The following is a 20,036-nucleotide window of genomic DNA, read 5'->3' as shown; positions in this document are numbered from 1 at the left end:
CGATGGGTGGAAGGCAGCTACGCTACTGGGAGAAGAGCCTTTGATTTTTTTAAAACAATTTTTAAAATAAATTTTATAACTTTTCTTTTAATTTTTGGTGAAAATAAGATTAAATGAATAAATCTAATTTTTTTAGTTTTTAAATCTTTTTTAAAAAAAAAAGAATAAAAAAATCATTAAAAAAAATTCACATGGAAAATAAAAAATAATTTAAAATGACACGTCAGCAATTTTAACGGAAAAGCTAACGGTGTTAACTTTAGACTCAATTGAACTAACTTGACAAGTTTTAGGACTTGATTGAACTTTTTGTAAGTTTTATGACTCAATTGCACTTTCTGGACAAATTTTAGGACTTCTACTGAACATATCCCTTTATACAAATAATGTTGTTGCAAATCCACTAGCTAAAGGACTTTGATATTCTGTTCTTGAATGACATGTCATTAATATAAGCTTAAGAGCATCATAAGATGCTGTTATTTAGTGAGAGCTATTTTGGCTTTACTCTAATAAAGTTTACATCTATGGTCGTTACACTTAGTAACGGTTTGATATGTATCAACTTTTGCATTCAATAAAATATTTTTGAATGTGTTGTTATTATGTTGAATACATATTGATAAAAGTCTCAAGGTACTGTATAAATCTTAAGTGAAGGTTAGGGGCATTCAGTTATTAGCCTTATGCATATGTCTTGTTATACATAAATAAAAGTTAACCGTAAGGACAAGGCATATGTGGGTTCATTGGAACTATAAAAACATCCTCTAGTGGCACAAGTTTTTTGTGACGCTTAAGGTAAGAGAATGGTAACTGACAAATGGGATCTCTCTATGAGAGATGTTATCCATTTATCATACTATCATATTGAATCCATACCAATAAAATTGAAAGCACTCGTGACCGTGGAAGGCTCTGTGTATATACATGCAGTTACCGCCATGATTTGGTGTTTGAGACTTTATGGGATATGATTGACTATTAAGAATTATCTCTAGACCAATGTAAGCACATATAGTACAATATCATATAACTTAAGTGAGATAATGTAAGAGTTTTCCTAATGTAGGCTATATTAATTGATATTGTAATTTACCGTTTTACGGGGTTTGGTTTAAGGTGAGATAAAAGATTTCTTAATTAGTTTAATATGGAACTAACTAGTGTGAGCCGAGTTGAGCTTGGCTCATAATGAGGGGGCTTGGTTGGAAACTCTATAAATAGTGCTCAAGTCTCTCCTCTAATCCAAATTCTCACATGTATCCTCATATAAGGAGCGTTTACATAATGCTAAAATGTGAGGGGCCGGCTCATTGAGATAGTGATACAGAGGGCAATAGAGAAGAATGACTTGCACGTGGAACACCGGTTTTCCACTTTTGCTTCAAGAACGATGGATCTCAAAACAGGTGCGTTAATCTTTCTACTCAATTGTGCATGTTCTTGTTCTGATTATAGAGATCTTGGGATTGCATGTATGTTCATCCTACATATTTTAGTCAAGAAAAATGAGCGAGTCCCTTTTTAGGGAATGCATAATTTGCTATGTAGAGGAAAAAAGAATAGTGACAACAACAAAACCCAAAGCTTAAGAGAGGATATTACGTAACTTCTCAAAAATGGGTGCTATTGGGCAACGTTATCATAGTTGGGGAAAGTAATTTAGGACTCATATGTACAATACGGCATTCCTCTACAGTTTAATTTTCAAGGAAATGAGTGTTTTCTCTTATTCAGTGCATGTGTATTTTTAGATTATTATAATTGCTATGAAAATATTACCGACAGTCATTGTAATCCATGACTACTAAATCGATACATATACACCACACTAAAAATTTAAGAAAGAAAGCAAAATTTCCAATTGAGAAGAGTAAGTTGACACAATAACTTTGCCGTGGGCATAATGTAATCAACTCTACTAACCACAACTAATGACAACACTAAACAATCCAATCCAAATTAACACTGCATTATTTATCGCAATAAATGCCACTGACAGTAGAATTTTATAGATTCTTACATTTCTTCTCTCCCATAGGGACTGACATAGAGGTTAATTAGGCTAGAGGGAAGGGGAGGCAACTCTTTAAGAAGGTCGCAACGTAGCAAATCAAGAGTCCGAAGAGTTGATAGCCAACAGATTTCTGATGGAAGGCTCGATATACGAGTACCCCGAAGCCTCAGTTCTCTAAGACGAAGTAATTTCCAAATGCCACTCGGAATGACTCCCTCTAAATTTCTACACCAGGAGGCATGTACTTCTTCTAGGTCTATTAAATCTCCAATGTAACAAGGAAATTCCCTTAAGAAACAAGAATCCATTTTTAGCACTCTCAGATACCATAATTTTTTAGTTGAATTGGGCAATTTTGAAATACCTGTACCTGAGATATCCAACTCTACTAATGAGTCGGCCAATTTGCCGATCGACTCTGGAAGCTCTCCTAGCCCACAACAACTCCTCAAAGACAATCGTCGAAGTTCCTTCAAGTCTCCAATGGAATAGGGGAGTTCAATAATTTTTGCATCATCCAAGGCCAGCACTGAAAGAGCTTTATGTTCAAAAACTGAACTAGGAACACGAACCAATGAGATGCAGTTAGTGGCACTAAAAATTTGCAGCTGAACCAATTTGCCTATCGACTCAGGAAGTTGTCGTACGGAAGTGCCATCGATCAGGAGCTCTCTTAAAGCATTCATCCCACCCATTTCCACTGGCAACATGCTAAGTACGGTGCAGAACTTCAAATTCAGGGTAACCAGGAGCTTCAAATCATTAATTGAAGGATCTAAATGAACCAATCGAGAACATTGCTCAAGAATCAGTATCTCCAATTTTGGGCAACAAGAGAAGGTAGGGGTAACTAATAAGTCCGCACAACCTGTAAGATTCAAGACTTTCAAACTCTCCATCTACAAAACAAGGCAAAAAATTCAGATGCCATAGAACACCGAACGTACTTAAGGGCAAACACAAGCACATCAACAAATAATTTATAAAATACCTGTTTTCCTTTCCAACATTCCCAGGATTCTGTAACCTTACTCCACGAAAGATCAAGAATAACTAGGTTTTCTAAATGAATGGCGATTGCTTTAAAATCTCGAGGGCACCCTTGCCAGTGAAGCCACCGAACGTTCAATGAGGCATCTGCAAATTTTCCAACAACACTGGTGCGATCCAAGCTGAGAAACGTCGTGTTGGGTGGGATCTCAAAACCTGCCACTTCAGTGTTATGTTGGTCGGTTCCCTGCACGATGGACCACAAAAGTCAAGTAGAGAAACATGTGGAAGTCTTCAGACGATGAAACAATTACAGTGGATTCCCAAACTCCCATGAGGCAAAGATAAAGGCTTCATCCATGAAACCTATTCAAAGAAAATCAAAAATCAAATTAAGGCCTAAAATGCTACCCTTTTTCCCCGACATACCTTTTTCCCCTTGTTCGTGTCCTGGGCTATGGCAGGAATGTACAATCCAACGCCTGTTACCGGATCATGGAAACCTTTGCAGATAATCTCCCTGGCGAGGCACCTTAGCAACCTGTGCATTCCCATTTTATTTTCTTCCATTTCTATTAGGGACATACAACGAAGGACCTCGATTTCATCATGAGGACAATCCTCACCATGCCACATATATGAGGCAATCTTACAATCCACATCTGGGAGAAAACATGCAATATCAAGATACATCTGCTTTTGCATTCGATCTAATGCTTCATAAACTATGCTCAGAATCTTGTGGCAATCTTCCTGATATTGTTGTACGAGTTTTTTGAATTTATACCATTCTTCTAGTCTTTTACCATGCAAAAAAGAACCAAAAACTTTGATATGTAGTGGAAGTCCCTCTGCAGCCTTGACTATTTTGTTTGCAATTTCAACATATGGATTTTGTTTAAAACTCATTTCCATTGCATACTGCCAGAAAAGGTCGAAAGCTCGATTATCATCCATTGGATTGACATCATAAGTACGAGCCAACCCTCGATCAACAAAGCCTTGAAGAATGCTTCTTTGTTTTGAGATGACAATTATTCTACTTCCAGAACCAAACCAATCAAGCTTAGCTCCTATGAACTCCTTGAGAAGAGACCCCCTTTCCACATCGTCGAGAACAATAAGGACTTTCATATTCCTAAATATTTCTTTAAAAAATCGTACTCCTTTGAAAGCAGAAGTAACCTCATACTCTCTTTTCAAAATATCAAAGATCAACTTGGTTTGAAGATACTGAACACCACCAGGTTGCTGCGTCGTTTCTTCAATCTCCGCAAGAAAACTGCAAGCATCAAAGCGAATGGCTATTTGGTCATATACAATCTTGGCAAGAGTAGTCTTTCCAATGCCATCTCTCCCATGGATTCCAACAATTCGTACGTCATTTACTTCCAGTTCCAATAATTCCATTATTTTCGACTCTTGACTGTCTGCAAGCTCCTATAAAGGTACTTAAGAATGTTAGTTAAAAGAGAAGTGAAGAAATATACAGAGGAACTGTAAGTTCCAGCTGATTACACCATTCTCTGAAACATGTGCTTTGAATGTGCCTGCCAATCAATCATGTGCCTTGCTAGTTGATATGTCGTAAATAAAGTTTAGCTGATAGAGTAGATAGGTTGTAGATAACCTCCACTGAAGTTCCTCCAACACAATCATTCACATCTTGCATCTCGTTTAAGCTAAAGATAAGACACTAAACTTGCTACCTCTACTACGGAAAAATCCAATAAGTAAATCCGGCTTTTTAAGCATCAATAAAGCTAATTTGACTAACACACCCTGTTTCTTGTCCTTTGTAGTCGGAAAAGGAAGCACAGAATGGTGACTACCAGCCTTATCAGGGACAATCTCCAAGTCTCTGTAGCGATAAATTCAGTAGGAGTTCACCTTGGATCTCATCTAGATGTTTAAGATCTATAATGACTAAAATTTAATGCCAGAAAGAGGAAGAAAGCACAAACATAGTTTGAACAATCCCACCTCACATTGCTTCCCCCGTTAAAATGTTGATCATATTTCTAGAGTTTTCTAGGATAGACGTGCTAGAAAATCTAATCCTTGGATGGCTGTGAAAGTGTCTGGATTCCACTAAAGCTTGTGTAGAAGAATCCATAAAGAATCTCAATGCAACATGGCAGAGAGATATTTGCCTTGTAAATCGGTTTACAAAGCTTTGGCGGACATCTGCAAAAATAGAAAGAACCGAAAAAATCTCTTCCTTGAGCAGTGATTTTCTAATGTTTAAGTCGATTGTAAACCTATAAAAAAGGCTTGCGTCATCCGAAATATATATTCTTATGACCAAACGAGTAAGCTCTCCTCCTTCCTTTTGCAATAACAGTATTAGGTGAGTGTTAAAAAAGACTCACCTAATACTGCTGATTATACTTCAACACTCCACCTCTAAAAGTATGCAAACTTGTCCAAATCTACTTAAATACATTTATTACCCCAATTTATTTAGCGTGTCTAGTTTAATTGTGTTATAAACAAGTCAAAGGACAACAACTCATTCACAACACTCTTGTTTCTTGTGTATAGACTGCTTGACCAATCCATGATACGAATTGAAACCAAGCTTACTCTGAACACACTCACCCTGGTAACATGCACGCGTTGTGGAAATGGGTCAACCTTAGCGGTTGCATAATGCTGTGGTGATAGGAAAGGGTGACTTCATTGTTTTAGAAGGCAATTATGGGATTTTGGATACCACGACAGAGTTGCTTTTCAAACAGTGCTTCCATGAGTAAACAATGTGGTCATTGGCAGAAAATACAAAATAACATATAAAAATTTACTAATAGTTTTTTGTAATTCAGTTTTGATTCATCAGTTCCCCGTAACAAATAAAAGGTAGGAGGTATTCTCGAATCACTAACATTGTGAACTTAACACCTCCTTTGGCATCAGTTTTGTGCAATATAAAGACTACTGCAGCTTCATATTTTGTATGGGAAAAGTGCCAAAAAAAGTCCTAAACCTTTTACTTTTGTGCCAATTTAGTCATAAACCTTTTTTTGGTGCTGATTCAACCTAAACATTTTTACGCTGTGCCAATTCAATCCTTTCCGGCCAATTTTGGTTGGATTTTGCTAATCTGAACGTAGGCCGGGCTGACGTGGCCTGATCGACGTTGAAATGGACAACTTTTAATAATATTTTTTATTTTTATTTTTTTATTTTTTTATTTTTGTCTTTTTCCTCCAACCGGTCGCCGAGGTCCGACGGCCGGCTAGACGCGACAACCGGCAAGGGCGAGGCCGACCTCGCCAGATCCGGCAGGGCGAGCCTCGCCCATGGCTGGCGAGGCCAGCGAGGCTCGACCTCGCCGGATCCAACGAGGGCGAGCCTCACCCATGGTCGGCGAGGCTAGACCTCACTAGATCTGGCGAGGGAGAGCCTCGCCCATGTTGGCAAGGACCGGCAAGGCTCGACCTCGCGATCCGTGAGGACGAGCCTCGCCATGGCAGCGAGGCTAGACCTCGCTAGATCCAGCGAGGGCGAACCTCACCCATGCCGGCGAGCGCCAACAAGGGCGAGCCTCACCCGTGAGGTGGCCGGCGAGGTTGGCCTCGCCCTCCCGGCCGTCACCTCTGGCCGGCTGGAGGAAAAAGACAAAAATATAAAATATATATATATATTTAAAATAAAAATATTAAAATATTAAAATATTATTAAAAGTTGTCCACGTCAAAGATCGATTAGGCCACGTTAGTCGGCCAGCGTCCAAATCAGCAAAATCTGGCCAAAATTGGCTAGAAATGACTAAATTGACACAACGTAAAAATGTTTAGAACTAAATCGGCACAAAGACAAAAGGTTTATGACTTTTTTTGGCACTTTTCCCTATTTTGTATGGTTGTCTAAAATGACAATTACAAAACATCCAAGTATTCTATCCACATCGACCATCAAATCGTTAATCCAAGATATGATCTTTGGTCAAATTTACAAATGATGGTTATGAAGTGTAGCATTGCCCCTGAATTCTTTGTGGATTATATTCTTGCAAAGGGAATTAGGAACGGAAAAATTTGAAGTAAATGCAAGCTACTTCAGAGTTTGGACGATGACTTGCATTCTCTTGTAATGTCAGTTCCTGCATTTGCTTTCTTTTTTCTATTATGTTCTAAGTTTCCAACAACTGTATAATCATGCAAATTAATTCGTGGTGATTAGACTTTTTATCTATTTGATGTAAAACTCACTTAAGTTGAAACTAACTTCATCAACAGTTACAATCTTCAAGAGAGATTTCTCGAAAAGAGTGGAGAATAGGAGCAAAGAAATATACCGAGGTCCTGTAAGATAACATCTGATTATCACCAGTGGATAGATCTTCAGGCACATAATTGTGCTCTTCTATCAGCTTGCGCAAAATATTTGCAACCATGGATGTGATAAGTTTCCCTTCACTGCCACGGCAGAAAAAATCTCAGTTCCAAACCATTAACAGATGCAATCTAAGGACCTACCACCCCACGCACTACATAATGGAACGACAATTTGGATATGCTGAAAGATCACTGATCCTTTACTGCAGAACAAGATTTACTTGATGCAAAGATATATTGAACACACTACAATGATGTTAAGGGGAAGATTGTCCAAAAAGTCCTAAACCTATTGTACTTTTGTCAATTTAGTTTAAACATTTTTACTTTTTGTCAATTGAGTCCATCCGGTTAATTTTAGCCAAAATTCGCGAACGTAGACGTTGGCCGTCCTACGTAGCACAGCCGGCGCTAACTTGGACAAAATATATTATTTTTTTAATTTTTTTAAATTTTTTTTTTGAATTTATCTATTTATTTTCTTCTCCCCCCCTCTCTCTCTCTCTTCTTCCTCTCTGTTGGTCACCCAACCTCTCGGCAAAAATTGAAAGGTCCTAAACATTTTTCACTTTTTACCAATTGAATCATAAATATTTTCACTTTTTGTCAATTAAATACATTCGGCCAATTTTAGTTTGAATTCACTAATGTGGACACTAGCCGTTCCACACATGGCATAGTCAATGCTAATGTGGACAAAATTTATTATTTTTCAAATTTTTTAAATTTTTTAAAAATTGAAAAGTTTAGAACTAAATTCGTAAAATGCAATAAGTTTAAGACTTTTTGGACAATGATCTCTAATGTTAAGTAATTGTATGAATGTCGGATAATGCCACCGCAGCAAGTATGTAGTCTGCCAATGGATTATATCGTCACAGTTCACCATTGGGTGTAAATATCACTCAACCATGGGTTGAATTACAAAATGACGCGAGTCTTGTGGACGAATAGAATGAAATTTTAAAGATAGTTCACTGAGCCATACTGAGATATGTTGAGTAAACGGGGTCAATTCGAGAGAAGGATTTGGCCTGAAAAAGAAATAAAAGCAAATTGAAAATTTTAACCACGTAAATTCCTCATCAATAATTTCCTCTTTTTTCTCTATTTTAGTCCCCATGAAGCTTTGAAACAGGCTCAGTAACGATCATAAACCCAAGCAAGTGAACAAAACAATAGAGTGCAGCAGAGTCGATCAATATTTGCATTTTCTGCTGGGAAAAGGTTGTTGAGTTTCCTTTTCTGATATTCTCAACACTACCTCGGTCGATTGAGAAAACAAATCCAGAGAAACCGACTACGAGAGAAGACAGATGTAATATACCTTTGATATGCGCTTCGTTCCCATCCAATGACATTACCAGCCTTTACAAGAGCATTCTGCCACCGCGTGACTTGGTTAGGGCCCCATCTCCGCCTGTGCATGTTCAGGACTTCTCCGTAAATTGATATCAACTGCACATCAGACCGTTCCACATCATAGAAAACGGGCAAGATCTCTTTCTTCCCACGTGGACCAGACGTCTGTTCTACCATGAGTGCGAGTGCGTCAAGGCACCGAGGGCTATGAGCGTATTTCACGGAAAAGATAGGTACGTAGATCTTGGACCTGTAGACCAATGACGGAAGCTCTTTGGTAGTACGTAGGGTTCCGCAATCTTTGAAAACGCGAATTCCGTAAGCTGTCAAGCAGCGGTAGAGGATACCAGCAAATCCAAAACTATCGTATCCTCCGAAACTCAGGAACACATCACCCTTTGCTGGTTCAACTTTGACGATTCTTTGTTTTGTGCCCACGTGTTTAGCCGTACTTGATCCAACCCCTGAATCCATCATATCTTGCATCAGCCTCTCTAGTTCATCTTTGCTACTTTTCCCTTTACTTCAATCGAGCCTCGCTGGTTCATCTTCACCTTTTTTCCGATTATCGCCAGCATATTCAGCCCATACTTATTCAACCTCTTAACTTTGTCGTATCTTGATTCAGCCTTGCTGGTTCATCTTCCGCCTCTTCTCTGTTTTCTGCCTGCGGATTCAGCCAGAGTTGATTCGGCCTTCACCTCAATCTCTCGTCGTCCAGTTTCCACTCTACCTGGGTTTTTAAAGAATAACCAAGTCAACCGGGCGGTCCTGGTTCGCCTTGCCAGTCTTTAAATCTTAGCTGTTAATTTAAGAGAAAGGAAGTTGCAAAAAGAAATAATTATCTACGAACATTCAAGAAAAATTACTCATTTTATTACATTCTCAACTTATCGTGATTCCAGAAATATTAAAATATACGATGATGATTACCCACTTACGATTTTTGGAGTGATGTAAGAATGACTGATGTAAGTGACTAAGAGTACTGAAGAAGTAATTTACAGCAAAATCAAGTTGATCACATTCCATCAAATGTTACAAGCGTTGAGAAATTCGAACTTACAAGACCCAGGAGCAAATCACTATACTAAAGATGATTACTAACTTTTCTGTACAAGGACTCAAATAAAGTTACTGTCACTTACCACAATTTGCGGTATTTCACTCTTCTATTGGTCGATTTCTGAGCGCTACAACTTTCTACTAATGAACTATATAGTTAAGTTATAGATCATAAAGGTAAATTACCAATTGTATGTAAAGACGAGCTACAATGACTATTATGAAATTACAATCCATGAAGTTAAATTACTATATGAAATTGTGACAAACACTACGATGATTTCAAGTACATTCGACAAATTTTTAAAAGAACTCTGGATTTATGGATCCTTTTTCTTTTTTTTAGGGGACCCTAGAAGCAGAAGCACCCCCAAACATTATTATGTCGTCTCCAACCACATCCCAGAACTTTTTGTAAAATAGTGCTCGAAAGCCATTCAGCCTTGGTGATTTGATAGACCCCATTTGCTCGTTATTGCTTATAAAACAAGCCGCGATAGACTATTATAAAAGCAAATAAGCCGCCATAGATTATTATAAAAGCAAACTACCAAAGATTGACAATTTCATAATATTTATGAATTGGGGACATGAGAATTAATAAAACTGACCATTACCGAACAAAAAATATTTAAAATGATCAAAAGAAGTCTTTGTTAGAGAAAAAATACGAAACTGGTAAGGAAACTTCAAAAGGAAAATAAAACCCTAGAAGGGCGGATGTCCAAGTGTAACCACTGATGGATGCATAGTATGCTAATGTTATCATTCGCTCACTTGCTCCATGGAAAATATAACATGTTTGGAAAATGTTTTTAGAAAATCATTCTCTAAGAAAATGATAATTTTTCTCTATATTCAGCTGAAATTTGAAAATGAACTAGAAAATATTTTCTACCATTCGATATAGAAAATTAAATTTGATTTTCCTTTGTAATTTAATAATTTTTATTTTCTTTTTAAAGAAATTGATTTTTTTATTCTTCTTTCCACTTTTTCTTTTTATTTTTTTTCTTTTGCTCCTCCTTCTTCTTTGGTCTGTCTTTGATAATGCTGGCGTGAGGTCAAGCTCACTGATTAAGTGAATTGCTAGCTTAAGCTCACCCATCCGGCGAGTGACAAGCAGCTCGACCAAGGCCGGCAAGTGGCTAAGAAAGAAGGAAAAAACACAAAAAAAATAAAAATAATTAAAAATACAACTTTTTGAAAAATGACAAAAAGAAAAAAAGAAAAAAAAATGAGAAAGCTAGCAAGGGTGTGACCTAAGAGAAAGTGAGCGAAGAAAATGTTTTCCTCTATTTGAAATGCGAAAAACTTTTTCTAGTGAAAGGTTTTTTCCTAACCAATTCATTTTCTGTAAAATGAATGTCAGAAAATCCAGAAAACTCTTCTCGAAAATTATTTTTCATTAAACAAATAGAGTCAAGTGAAAGCAACTAGCCTTCTTCTGTGAAGATGCTCTTGGTTTGTCCACTCATTGTACGACACGTGACAATGTGGCCCACCTGTTTTAAAGTCTCTCTCCCCTCTCTCTTCACTCTTCATGCTCCGCTCTCTCTCTCTCTCTCTCTCTCTCTCCTTCCACTCTCTCTCCCCTCTCTTCACGATAGATGCTGCGCTCTCTCTCCATCCCCTCTCCCTCCCGACTCTCGATTATGCTCTCTCCATCCCTCCCGACTCCTGAGCGAGAAGCCCTAATCCTGAGCGAGAAGCCCTAACTCTGCTCTCGCTCGTTCGACGAACCACACCGGAGCCTCCGCCCTACACTACTCCCCTCTGCTCTCTCTAATATTTTCTCTTAAAATTGCCAAAAGAATCCAACATATCTATGCAGGGAAGGGAACTCCAATATTGAACACCGACGAATAACAATTATCAATAAGAAAACTTGAGAAATACCTATCAAATGGCATGCGGAAAAGCCCTAGCGGAGGCGTCAAAGATGAGACATTGTGCTAGCAAGCGAAGGGAAGAGGAGAGATTGAGGGCAAGGAGGAGGAGGACAATGGAATTGGAACAGAAAAAGGGAAACTTTGGTGTGGGAAAAGAATAATCTGGCAGGTCGATCTCAGAGATTGAAGGTAAAGGAGGGAAACTTCTGGGGAAATCAATCGAGGGACGAAGCTATCTTCGGATTTGGGTTGAAGGGCAGAAGGATATAAGGTTTCTTGGGCAAGGAATTGGAGATTTTGCAGGAAAAAAAAAGTAGAAAAGAAATAAACCCAGAGGGGGGTGGGGGTGGATTTGATGAAATTGGATGAGTTTCGATGAAAGGAGAGGAGGGGAGAGAGAGGGGTAGCGATCATGAAGAGTGAAGAGAGAGGAAAAGCAGACTTTAAAATAGGAGGGTTGTATTGATACGAGTCATAAGTGAGCGGACGAACGCATGAATGACATGGCACTATAGTTATATGTAATATTTTCTTGCGAGATTTGAGAAAAAATATAACATATTACAATGAGGTGTGCAACAAGTAAATTAAAAAAAAATATCACTACGAAGATAAATTCTAGAAAATGACAAAAAGAAGTCTATGTCAGAAAATGGATGAATTATTTATGAATTGATAAGAAATCAGTCATAAAAAAGAAAAGTAATTGAACAAAAATTACTACTACCCGAGAAATAATATTTTAAAATGACCAAATGAAGTCTGCCTCATATATTGGGTAAATTATTCTCTTCATTATTGCACTTTTGAAAACGAATATATTGCAACTTTATTTTTGGCAAGACACCTTATAAGATTGCCCTAAGGTACTTGAAGACTAAGCAAGCGAAGAACATGTTGACCTAGTGGTATCTTCCCTATTCAAGTCCTATCTGACTTGTCGAATCTTTTTACTTGGGTTGGGTTGAATTAACTATGGAACTCATCTCACTGAGTTAGAAGTCCTAAAAACTTATTGAAACTACTTACATGCATCTTAAGCGGGGGTCAAGTTCCCTGCCGGAGTTGGCGGTGATTGCCACTGCCCAGGCACTCTTTTTTTGTTTTTCTCCCTTGTAATTTTTAATTTCAAAAACTATATTATCTGATTTCTTTTTAAAACTTCTCTTTTTAATTTTTTTTCCTCTTGTATTTGTCTTTTCTTAGGGTGCTAACTAACCCTTATTTGGTTTGGTCGATTTCTGTCAATATTACACTCATCAAAATGAGATTACGAGAAATAACATGTTTATATATAAATGAGAGTTGTTATTGCACATCAATTGGTCTACTGCACATGAGAAAATACTTATCTTTAGTATATGTTTTAGTGAACTTTACTTGGAGTAATGGTAATCTGATCGACAGTTTAAAAAATGGACGGTAAAGCTTGATTGTAATATATTCGAGTGATGTCTTTTCTATTGCTCATTGGAAAATCCTTACTCGAAGTCAAGATTCCGTAGCTTTGGTCTGTAAGCTTATTATACCGGAGCAGGTCTGTTAGCTTCTTCTCCTCCACGAGTGATTTCCCAGTTATCCCCCTGTCCTAAGAAAGATCCGGTCTTTGAACCTTCTCTCGAGCTCCTTACTCATGGATGTCCGCAATAACCACTCATCGCTTCCATCTACTAGATGGCCAAATGTTAGCCGCCACCAAGTCTTTCTCAGTTTCCGAGGAGGAGATGTTCGGAGGGCCTTCATTGAATTTCTCTTCAACGGCCTCACTGATGCAGGGATCAGTGTATTTATCGATCATCGTGGGATCGAGATCGGAGAAGAGATCATGCCTAAGATCTTACAAGTGATCAGGCGCACACAGATATGCATTCCTGTCTTCTCCAAAGATTTCGCTTCCAGTAAGAGTTGTCTGACGGAGGTGGCGGAAATGGTGGCGTGTGACAGGACAATCATGCCCATTTTCTATGACGTCAGCCCTGAAGTCGTCGGCAAACAGCAGGAGAATTATCAGCAGTCCTTCAGCAACCATGCAGCCAAGAGGGTGACATCAACGACTCTAGACAACTGGAAGAGGGCTCTGCAGACTGTTTCAGGAAAACGAGGATGGGAATTGGAGAAATTCCAGCACGGGTAAACGAAATTAAGATTTCTATGCTTCTTATGACTTCTCCAACACTAGTGATCTACTATGAAATTAGATAAAGCAAAAGATCAATGCATCTTTTCTTTTGGCGGGTGTATTATATGACCGGTTGTCCCTTTTCACATCTTACTGTTTCCTTCTTTTCCCATCTGGCAGGGAGCATGAACTTATAAACGAGGTTGTTTCCGAGGTCCGCCAGCTGTTGAAGGAGGATGATTTAGATGTGACAGAAAATTTAGTAGGGATGGATCACCATGTGCGAGAGATGATGAAAAACTCGGCGTTCTCTATGAAAATGACCAAGTGGTTGAACGGCAAATGCTGACGGGAAAACGTGGGTTGAGATATCGGGCCTTCCAGGAATTGGTAAGTCGACTCTTGCCACGGTTGTCTACAATAAAATCCATCATCTCTTTGAAGGTAAAAGCTTCCTTAAAGATATCCATGGAGCAGTTGAGCAAAGGAGAATCTTATCTCTCCAAGAAGATTTAATTAGTGATCTCCGAAAGAAAAGATGTACACTCAGATCTCCTGCTGAAGGTACCAAATTTATCCGGTACAAATTTGCAAATCTGAGGGTTCTCATAATCCTAGACGATGTTAGTGATTTTGAACAAACCGATTCATTAGCTGGAGATCCAAGTTGGTTCGGTCCAGGAAGCAGGATCATCGTGATTTCTAAGAGACGCAATCTTGTTGACGAGTATAGTCGGGCACCGATTGAAACTGCTGATCTAAGCGTGCTTCGTCATGGAAGCCAGAGGATTGTCACCTCCAGCAGAAGCAGTTCTGTTAACATATGCGATGACTTCCTCGTTGAAAAATTCGAGCTAAAGCGAATGAATGATGCCCATGCTTTTCAAATGTTCCGTATATATGCTCTTAAAGGAGGACCTCTTCGAGAGGAAATCTCCTCTGTGGCATGGGACATTAGTTTGGCTGCCGAAGGGCTTCCTTTCCTTATTAAGATTGTCGGTTCCTCTTTATATAGAAAGCCCATAACGTTTTGGAAGGAGGCATTGGATCGATTGAAGCAAGAGACATTCTCTAAGGAAGTCAAACGAATTCTGAAGGCAAGATATGAAGCTTTAGAGTACAGTGCTCAACAGATTTTTCTTGATATAGCTTGTTTTTTTATGGGTAAGGACAAGACAATATCCTCTTACCTGTGGAAAGCTTGTAAATACCATCCATCTTCAAGGATTGCTGAGCTTCAAGACGAGTCTTTGGTAACAATCACTGACAATAATGAATTTTGGATGTATAATCAAGTAAAATTCCTCGGGAGGGAGCTTGTCAAGGATGAAAATTCAAGTAAACCTTCTGAGCGTAGTAGGCTTTGGAATCAGGAGGATATTGGACGAGTACTGAACGAAGATAAGGTAAATTTTGAAGACAAGAAAGTCTCTTTTAGTTTGAATTAGATTACTTCTTTTCAATACGTTTCTATATCCAAAGACGATTGTGATGCGCTTCTATTTCACTTTGTCCGTTTACCATTTTTTCTTGATTGGCAGGTTGCTACGGTAGAAGCCCTCATTGCCTCGTTCGACAACCCCCGTTTATTTGGTAAACGCAGATTTTTCCATAATTTCTCAAATCTTAGGTATCTCGAAATGAACTGCCCCATTCTTAAGGGACACAGGCAGACTGCAAGGAACTTCAGAGAGGATCTTTTCCTTCCATGGTTAAAATGGCTTGAATGGCAAAGGTGCCTCAATATCTCCATTCTACTTGCTTTAGATCTATCCAACTTGGTCTATCTTAATCTGTCTGGGAGTTCCTCCACAAATTGGCGGTGTTGGAAGCAAATTATAAAGGTATGACGATATATCTATACATTTTTGTCATCCTGTTTAAGAATAGCTTGAAGTAAACGAGGCGTTTACATTCGCTTGTTTTGCAGAAGGCCAAAAACTTGAAAGTTTTGATCCTAAAAGATTGTCGTTGGCTACCTAAATCTCCAGTTTCCCATGCTCCTGTAAACTTAGAGACTAAACCTGGAACGCTGTGCTATATTACCTCCGCTTGTTATGAGGTCCATTAGCAAGCTAAGGAAATTAGTTTCTTTGGATATCAAGTCCTGCAGCTTCGTGCAAGAGTTGCCAGAAGGTATAGGTTACTTGGAAACTCTGAAAGAGCTTTATATCGATGGAACTGCCATAAGAGCCATCGATATCCCTGAGGGTTCGTATGGGAAGCTTGAAACTCTGAGTGCTTGCAACAGTAAAATCTTGTCTCTACCCGATAGAATTGGCAACTTGAAATCTCTTTCGTACCTAGCTTTGGACGACACTGAACTCAGTGAGCTCCCTTATTCCATCGGCTTTCTGGAGAATCTTCAGACACTATCTCTCAGAAATTGCAGGAGCCTGTGGAAACTGCCAGATTCCATCGGGAAACTCAAGGAGCTGCAACTCATGGATCTTTCGTACACGTTAGTCAATGAACTACCTTCGTCTGTTGAGGATTTGAGAAACTTGAAAGTATTAAAGATGGTTCACACTTTTCTTAGAGAATTTCCTGGAGGCATTAAGAATCTAGAGAGTTTAGAAGAGATAGATTTCTCAGACTGCAGAAATTTGAAAGGGGAATGCAACATTATGGGATTATCGTCTTTGCGGGCCTTACTCATACAAAATACTGATATTTCTGAGCTGATTGTGATGGATCATCTATACCCTAATCTCCAAAACCTCAGACGAGATGGCAACGTTCGCATCTCGAAAATTGGAACGACAAAAGAAGCACAGCATGGGATCAACGGATGTGAGGCTACGACACTGCTCCAGGCTGACGGACATCACATTAGCATGCAGATGATGATCAGTGACCGAACCAAGGTGGCGGTCAGACAGAAGCAAGAAAGTTCCCAGGGGACGAGGCTTGGATGAAGAGGAAGAGTTCGCGGCCGTGTCTCTTTAATTCTAATTTTGTAACTGATCGAGCATGTCGACTAATCTTCCTGCAACAATGGCTATTAGAGGCATAACCGAATTCCAATTTTCGCTTCTCTTCTGAATTTCCAATCTCCATTCTTCTTTCGTTTTCTTGGCCATCACTCACTCACTTTTTATTGTCTTGTATGCTTGTCAACTTTCTGCAATTTTGTGCGTACGTGCTAATGATTATTCATGCCATAAGCATTGCCAATGAATTCTGTTCTCCAGTATGCCAAAGTAAACTACTATCGTATTGACGCTCGTTTATGAGTTTCGAATATCGGTAACTTGAGCGAGAAAAGTTTTCTCGCCGAGCAGGAATTGTCCAGGTTAAGAATATGGTCAACAGTAGAGAATGAAATCTTGCTATTGTTCTTTTTGGCGATTTTAAAACTAAAACGAAAATTCCGATTCTGCATTCGTCCATCTAACAAAAATTCTTCAAAGGTACAATATGTTGTGAATGTTGTCGCACCTATAATACCCAAAATTGGAAGTGATTGATTTATTAAATAAAATTGAAAATGATTATTGCTTGGTTCTCTTTCATTGATTTCATTTAACTAGTATGAAAAATATATATGTATTAATCTAACTATAGTCAACATACTTTCTGTCATTCAATAGAATATCTCGCATGAAAAATTGCTTACATGCACAATAGAAAACTTTCGAGTATTGCGGTCAATCTAACTAAAAAATTAGTGTATTTTATTTCCACGATTTATAACGCAATGTCCATAATGACACTTATAATCAATGAAAATATCTACTGTATGATTGATATGCTGACTTTTTTTAGGCATTTTTAATCTTTCTTAACGAGATTTTTAGGTCTATATCTCATGATATTATGACTCACATATACACGTATGATATATTATCATTATCTAACTATCGGATTCTTAAGCACTAGCTATTAAATCATGTCTTGAGTTTGTGTCGTGTACGAAACCCACATTTGTTGGAATATTTTGATTTGTTCAAAATCTGATGTTGCCTTTTACGAATAATAATCTTGGATTATAGTGGATATACATATATCCAAGGTTCAGCACAAGATATTCCTAAATTACTTCTTTTGTCCAAGTTTTGAGTTTTTGACCAAGAAGTGGACGTCTCTTCCCAGTTCAATATAAAAGTCGCACAAGAAAGATTAACAATGAGCCGAACAGACGACTCTTTCTTGGACGCACGAAAGAGTTTGTTCTTCAGCCAGGCATTGGAGCAAGACACATGTAAATTAATTTATATTGTGAGTTTTACATTCAATTGAGTTATTTATTTATAAAAACTGTGAGTTTGTACTTAACCTAAGTATGAAAAATACTCGAATGTGTAAGCATTTGTAACTCTAACTCTTTGATTATTAGTAGATTGTTGACACCTAAATTTTGACAACTCGTTTAGTCATTTATTGTAATAAAAAATTAGGGGCTAATTTCATCCCTGAAAAGATGATTAATTGCATAGCATATAATTTTAGGTGTATTTATTTTTAATTTGCATTTTTTGCATTTTATTTATTGGACCGGTAGTGGTTGAGTTCGAACTAGTGGTTCTGAGCTTTTACTTGGCAGGCCGGTTTAAGCCCCACGAAGAGAGCAAATTGGCTCAAACCCGTTTTAATGATCGGAAATTATCTCGTGAAAATAGAAATTTAAAATTTTTTCGAAATATGATTGGAATTTTTGGATAAAGCAGATGTGACAAAAATATTGCGATTTATCTTTGTAAGATTTGGATTTAGAGAAAAATTTTATCATAATCTTGAATTATTATCGATATATGATAAAATTGGTGAAGAAATATTGCGGACGTTGATTCAAAAGAGAAATTAGAATTCAAGCCTTCGACTATAAAAGGGGGTGCGTATATTTTTCGGGGGGCTTTTTCTTTGTTTTCTCAAAAAAGGAAAATTTAAGCGACAGGGAGGAAAAACTCACTTCTTTTTCCTTCTGCAAAAGAGTGCTGCAGAAAGTCAAAGGAGGCAGAAGAGAGACCGGTGAGTGGGACGTGCGAGTAGAGAGAGAAAAGCAGAAAAAGTAAAAAGCAACTCTACTGTTTCTCTTCTTCGGTGAGCCCCTCGCCGACCAGCACCGGAGCTCTGCCTTACCGCGCGACCACCGCCGTCTACTGCACCCGCGTGGCCGCTTTTGTTCCGCCCTGCGACGCCGCTGCCGCCCTGGTCAGACCGCGATCTGTGCCGCCCGAGCGACGACACCTCTGCCTGTTCGCCGCACCGACGCAGTCCGGAGCCGAAGCCCATTGCGATTTCGCCCTGCTGCCTCGCCGTTCCGCCCCACGACGTCGCGACCCGCCTCCGTCTGCCCGTGCCCCAGCAGGTTTCGAACCGGCTCCTCTCTGCTCTGTCCGTGAGCCGCTTGAGCCGCCTAGTTCCGTCTCTGCTCCGACGCACCGCTGCTCTGCTGCCGCCGGACGCTGTGTTGCCGCCCTGCCAACCTCTGTCACTTCTCAACTCAGCATCGCGCCTGCTCCGAGTTTCCCCGAGCGATTGACCTGCGGCCTCCTGAGCGACTCCCCTGTTTTGCTGCTGCCCCTGCCCGAGCCTGCCTTCACCGGGTCTCGCCGGAGCTCCGTCACCGGGACCTCCGACCGACGGTGACCAGTGACACCACAGTCGCTGCCCTTGCCCCGTCCTTAGCCGTGCCGAGCTTCCATCGCGGTCCACCTCACCGTTCGGATTTTTGGAAAAAAATTCAATTTAGGTGGAGATTTATTTTATTTTTAGGTAGATTTAATTAGGTAGATTTGTTTTATCTTATTTTAGTTTTTGATATTTTATCTCTTTGTTTGAAATATTTTCTAATGCATGATTGAAATTCCTGATATAGCATCAAATTCCCGCAATCGCACGAATTTTTATTCTATCTATAAGATTTTATATGGAATAATTTTTCACACGACAATAAAATTGATATATTTATCGATTTTATTAGCAAAATAATCACATTTTTTATGATCATTAATGATTTGATGTTTATTTTTTAATTGTTCTATTTATCCTGAAAATACAAAAAACAAATTTGCATTTGCATTCCATGTAGATTAGAATTGATTGCATAATAGGTTAGTTATTTTTTTTTTTTTAAATGCATGTTTAGAAGGTATTTAGAATAGATAACATTTCACTTTAGTTTTCACTTTAGTTAGATTTTTATTTTTAGTGATTTTAATTACAAATTTTCATTAAAAAATACAAAAGAAAATAATCATGTGCGTGTCATGTAGGATTAGGTTCATGAAATGCCCGTCATCTAT

At 38.7% G+C, this 20,036-nt stretch overlaps 3 protein-coding genes across 3 annotated transcripts; 2 read left to right on the top strand and 1 right to left on the bottom strand.

Moving 5' to 3' along the window:
• Window positions 1–2,279: 2,279 nt before the first annotated feature.
• LOC120295794 (disease resistance protein RUN1-like) lies at window positions 2,280–9,186 on the bottom strand. The gene is made up of 6 exons (XM_039317367.1): window positions 8,678–9,186; window positions 7,311–7,431; window positions 3,440–4,450; window positions 3,012–3,257; window positions 2,391–2,919; window positions 2,280–2,308 (listed from the first exon to the last, which is right to left on the bottom strand). The coding sequence occupies exons 1-6, from the start codon at window positions 9,184–9,186 to the stop codon at window positions 2,280–2,282; spliced, it is 2,445 nt and encodes an 814-aa protein (XP_039173301.1).
• Window positions 9,187–13,302: 4,116 nt separating this feature from the next.
• On the top strand, window positions 13,303–15,638 carry LOC120295793 (TMV resistance protein N-like). Its single transcript, XM_039317366.1, has 4 exons — window positions 13,303–13,799; window positions 13,969–14,126; window positions 14,233–15,194; window positions 15,330–15,638. The coding sequence occupies exons 1-4, from the start codon at window positions 13,303–13,305 to the stop codon at window positions 15,636–15,638; spliced, it is 1,926 nt and encodes a 641-aa protein (XP_039173300.1).
• LOC120295792 (disease resistance protein RPV1-like) lies at window positions 15,452–16,706 on the top strand. Its single transcript, XM_039317365.1, has 2 exons — window positions 15,452–15,632; window positions 15,719–16,706. The coding sequence occupies exon 2, from the start codon at window positions 15,846–15,848 to the stop codon at window positions 16,704–16,706; it is 861 nt and encodes a 286-aa protein (XP_039173299.1). The 5' UTR covers window positions 15,452–15,632; window positions 15,719–15,845.
• The last annotated feature ends 3,330 nt before the right edge of the window (window positions 16,707–20,036 follow it).

Source organism: Eucalyptus grandis, chromosome 7 (genome assembly GCF_016545825.1).
Source record: "Eucalyptus grandis isolate ANBG69807.140 chromosome 7, ASM1654582v1, whole genome shotgun sequence".
Classification (NCBI taxonomy): Eukaryota; Viridiplantae; Streptophyta; class Magnoliopsida; order Myrtales; family Myrtaceae; genus Eucalyptus; species Eucalyptus grandis.
Note: the sequence above shows the minus strand (reverse complement) of the source record. Positions and strands in the feature narration are given on the sequence as shown.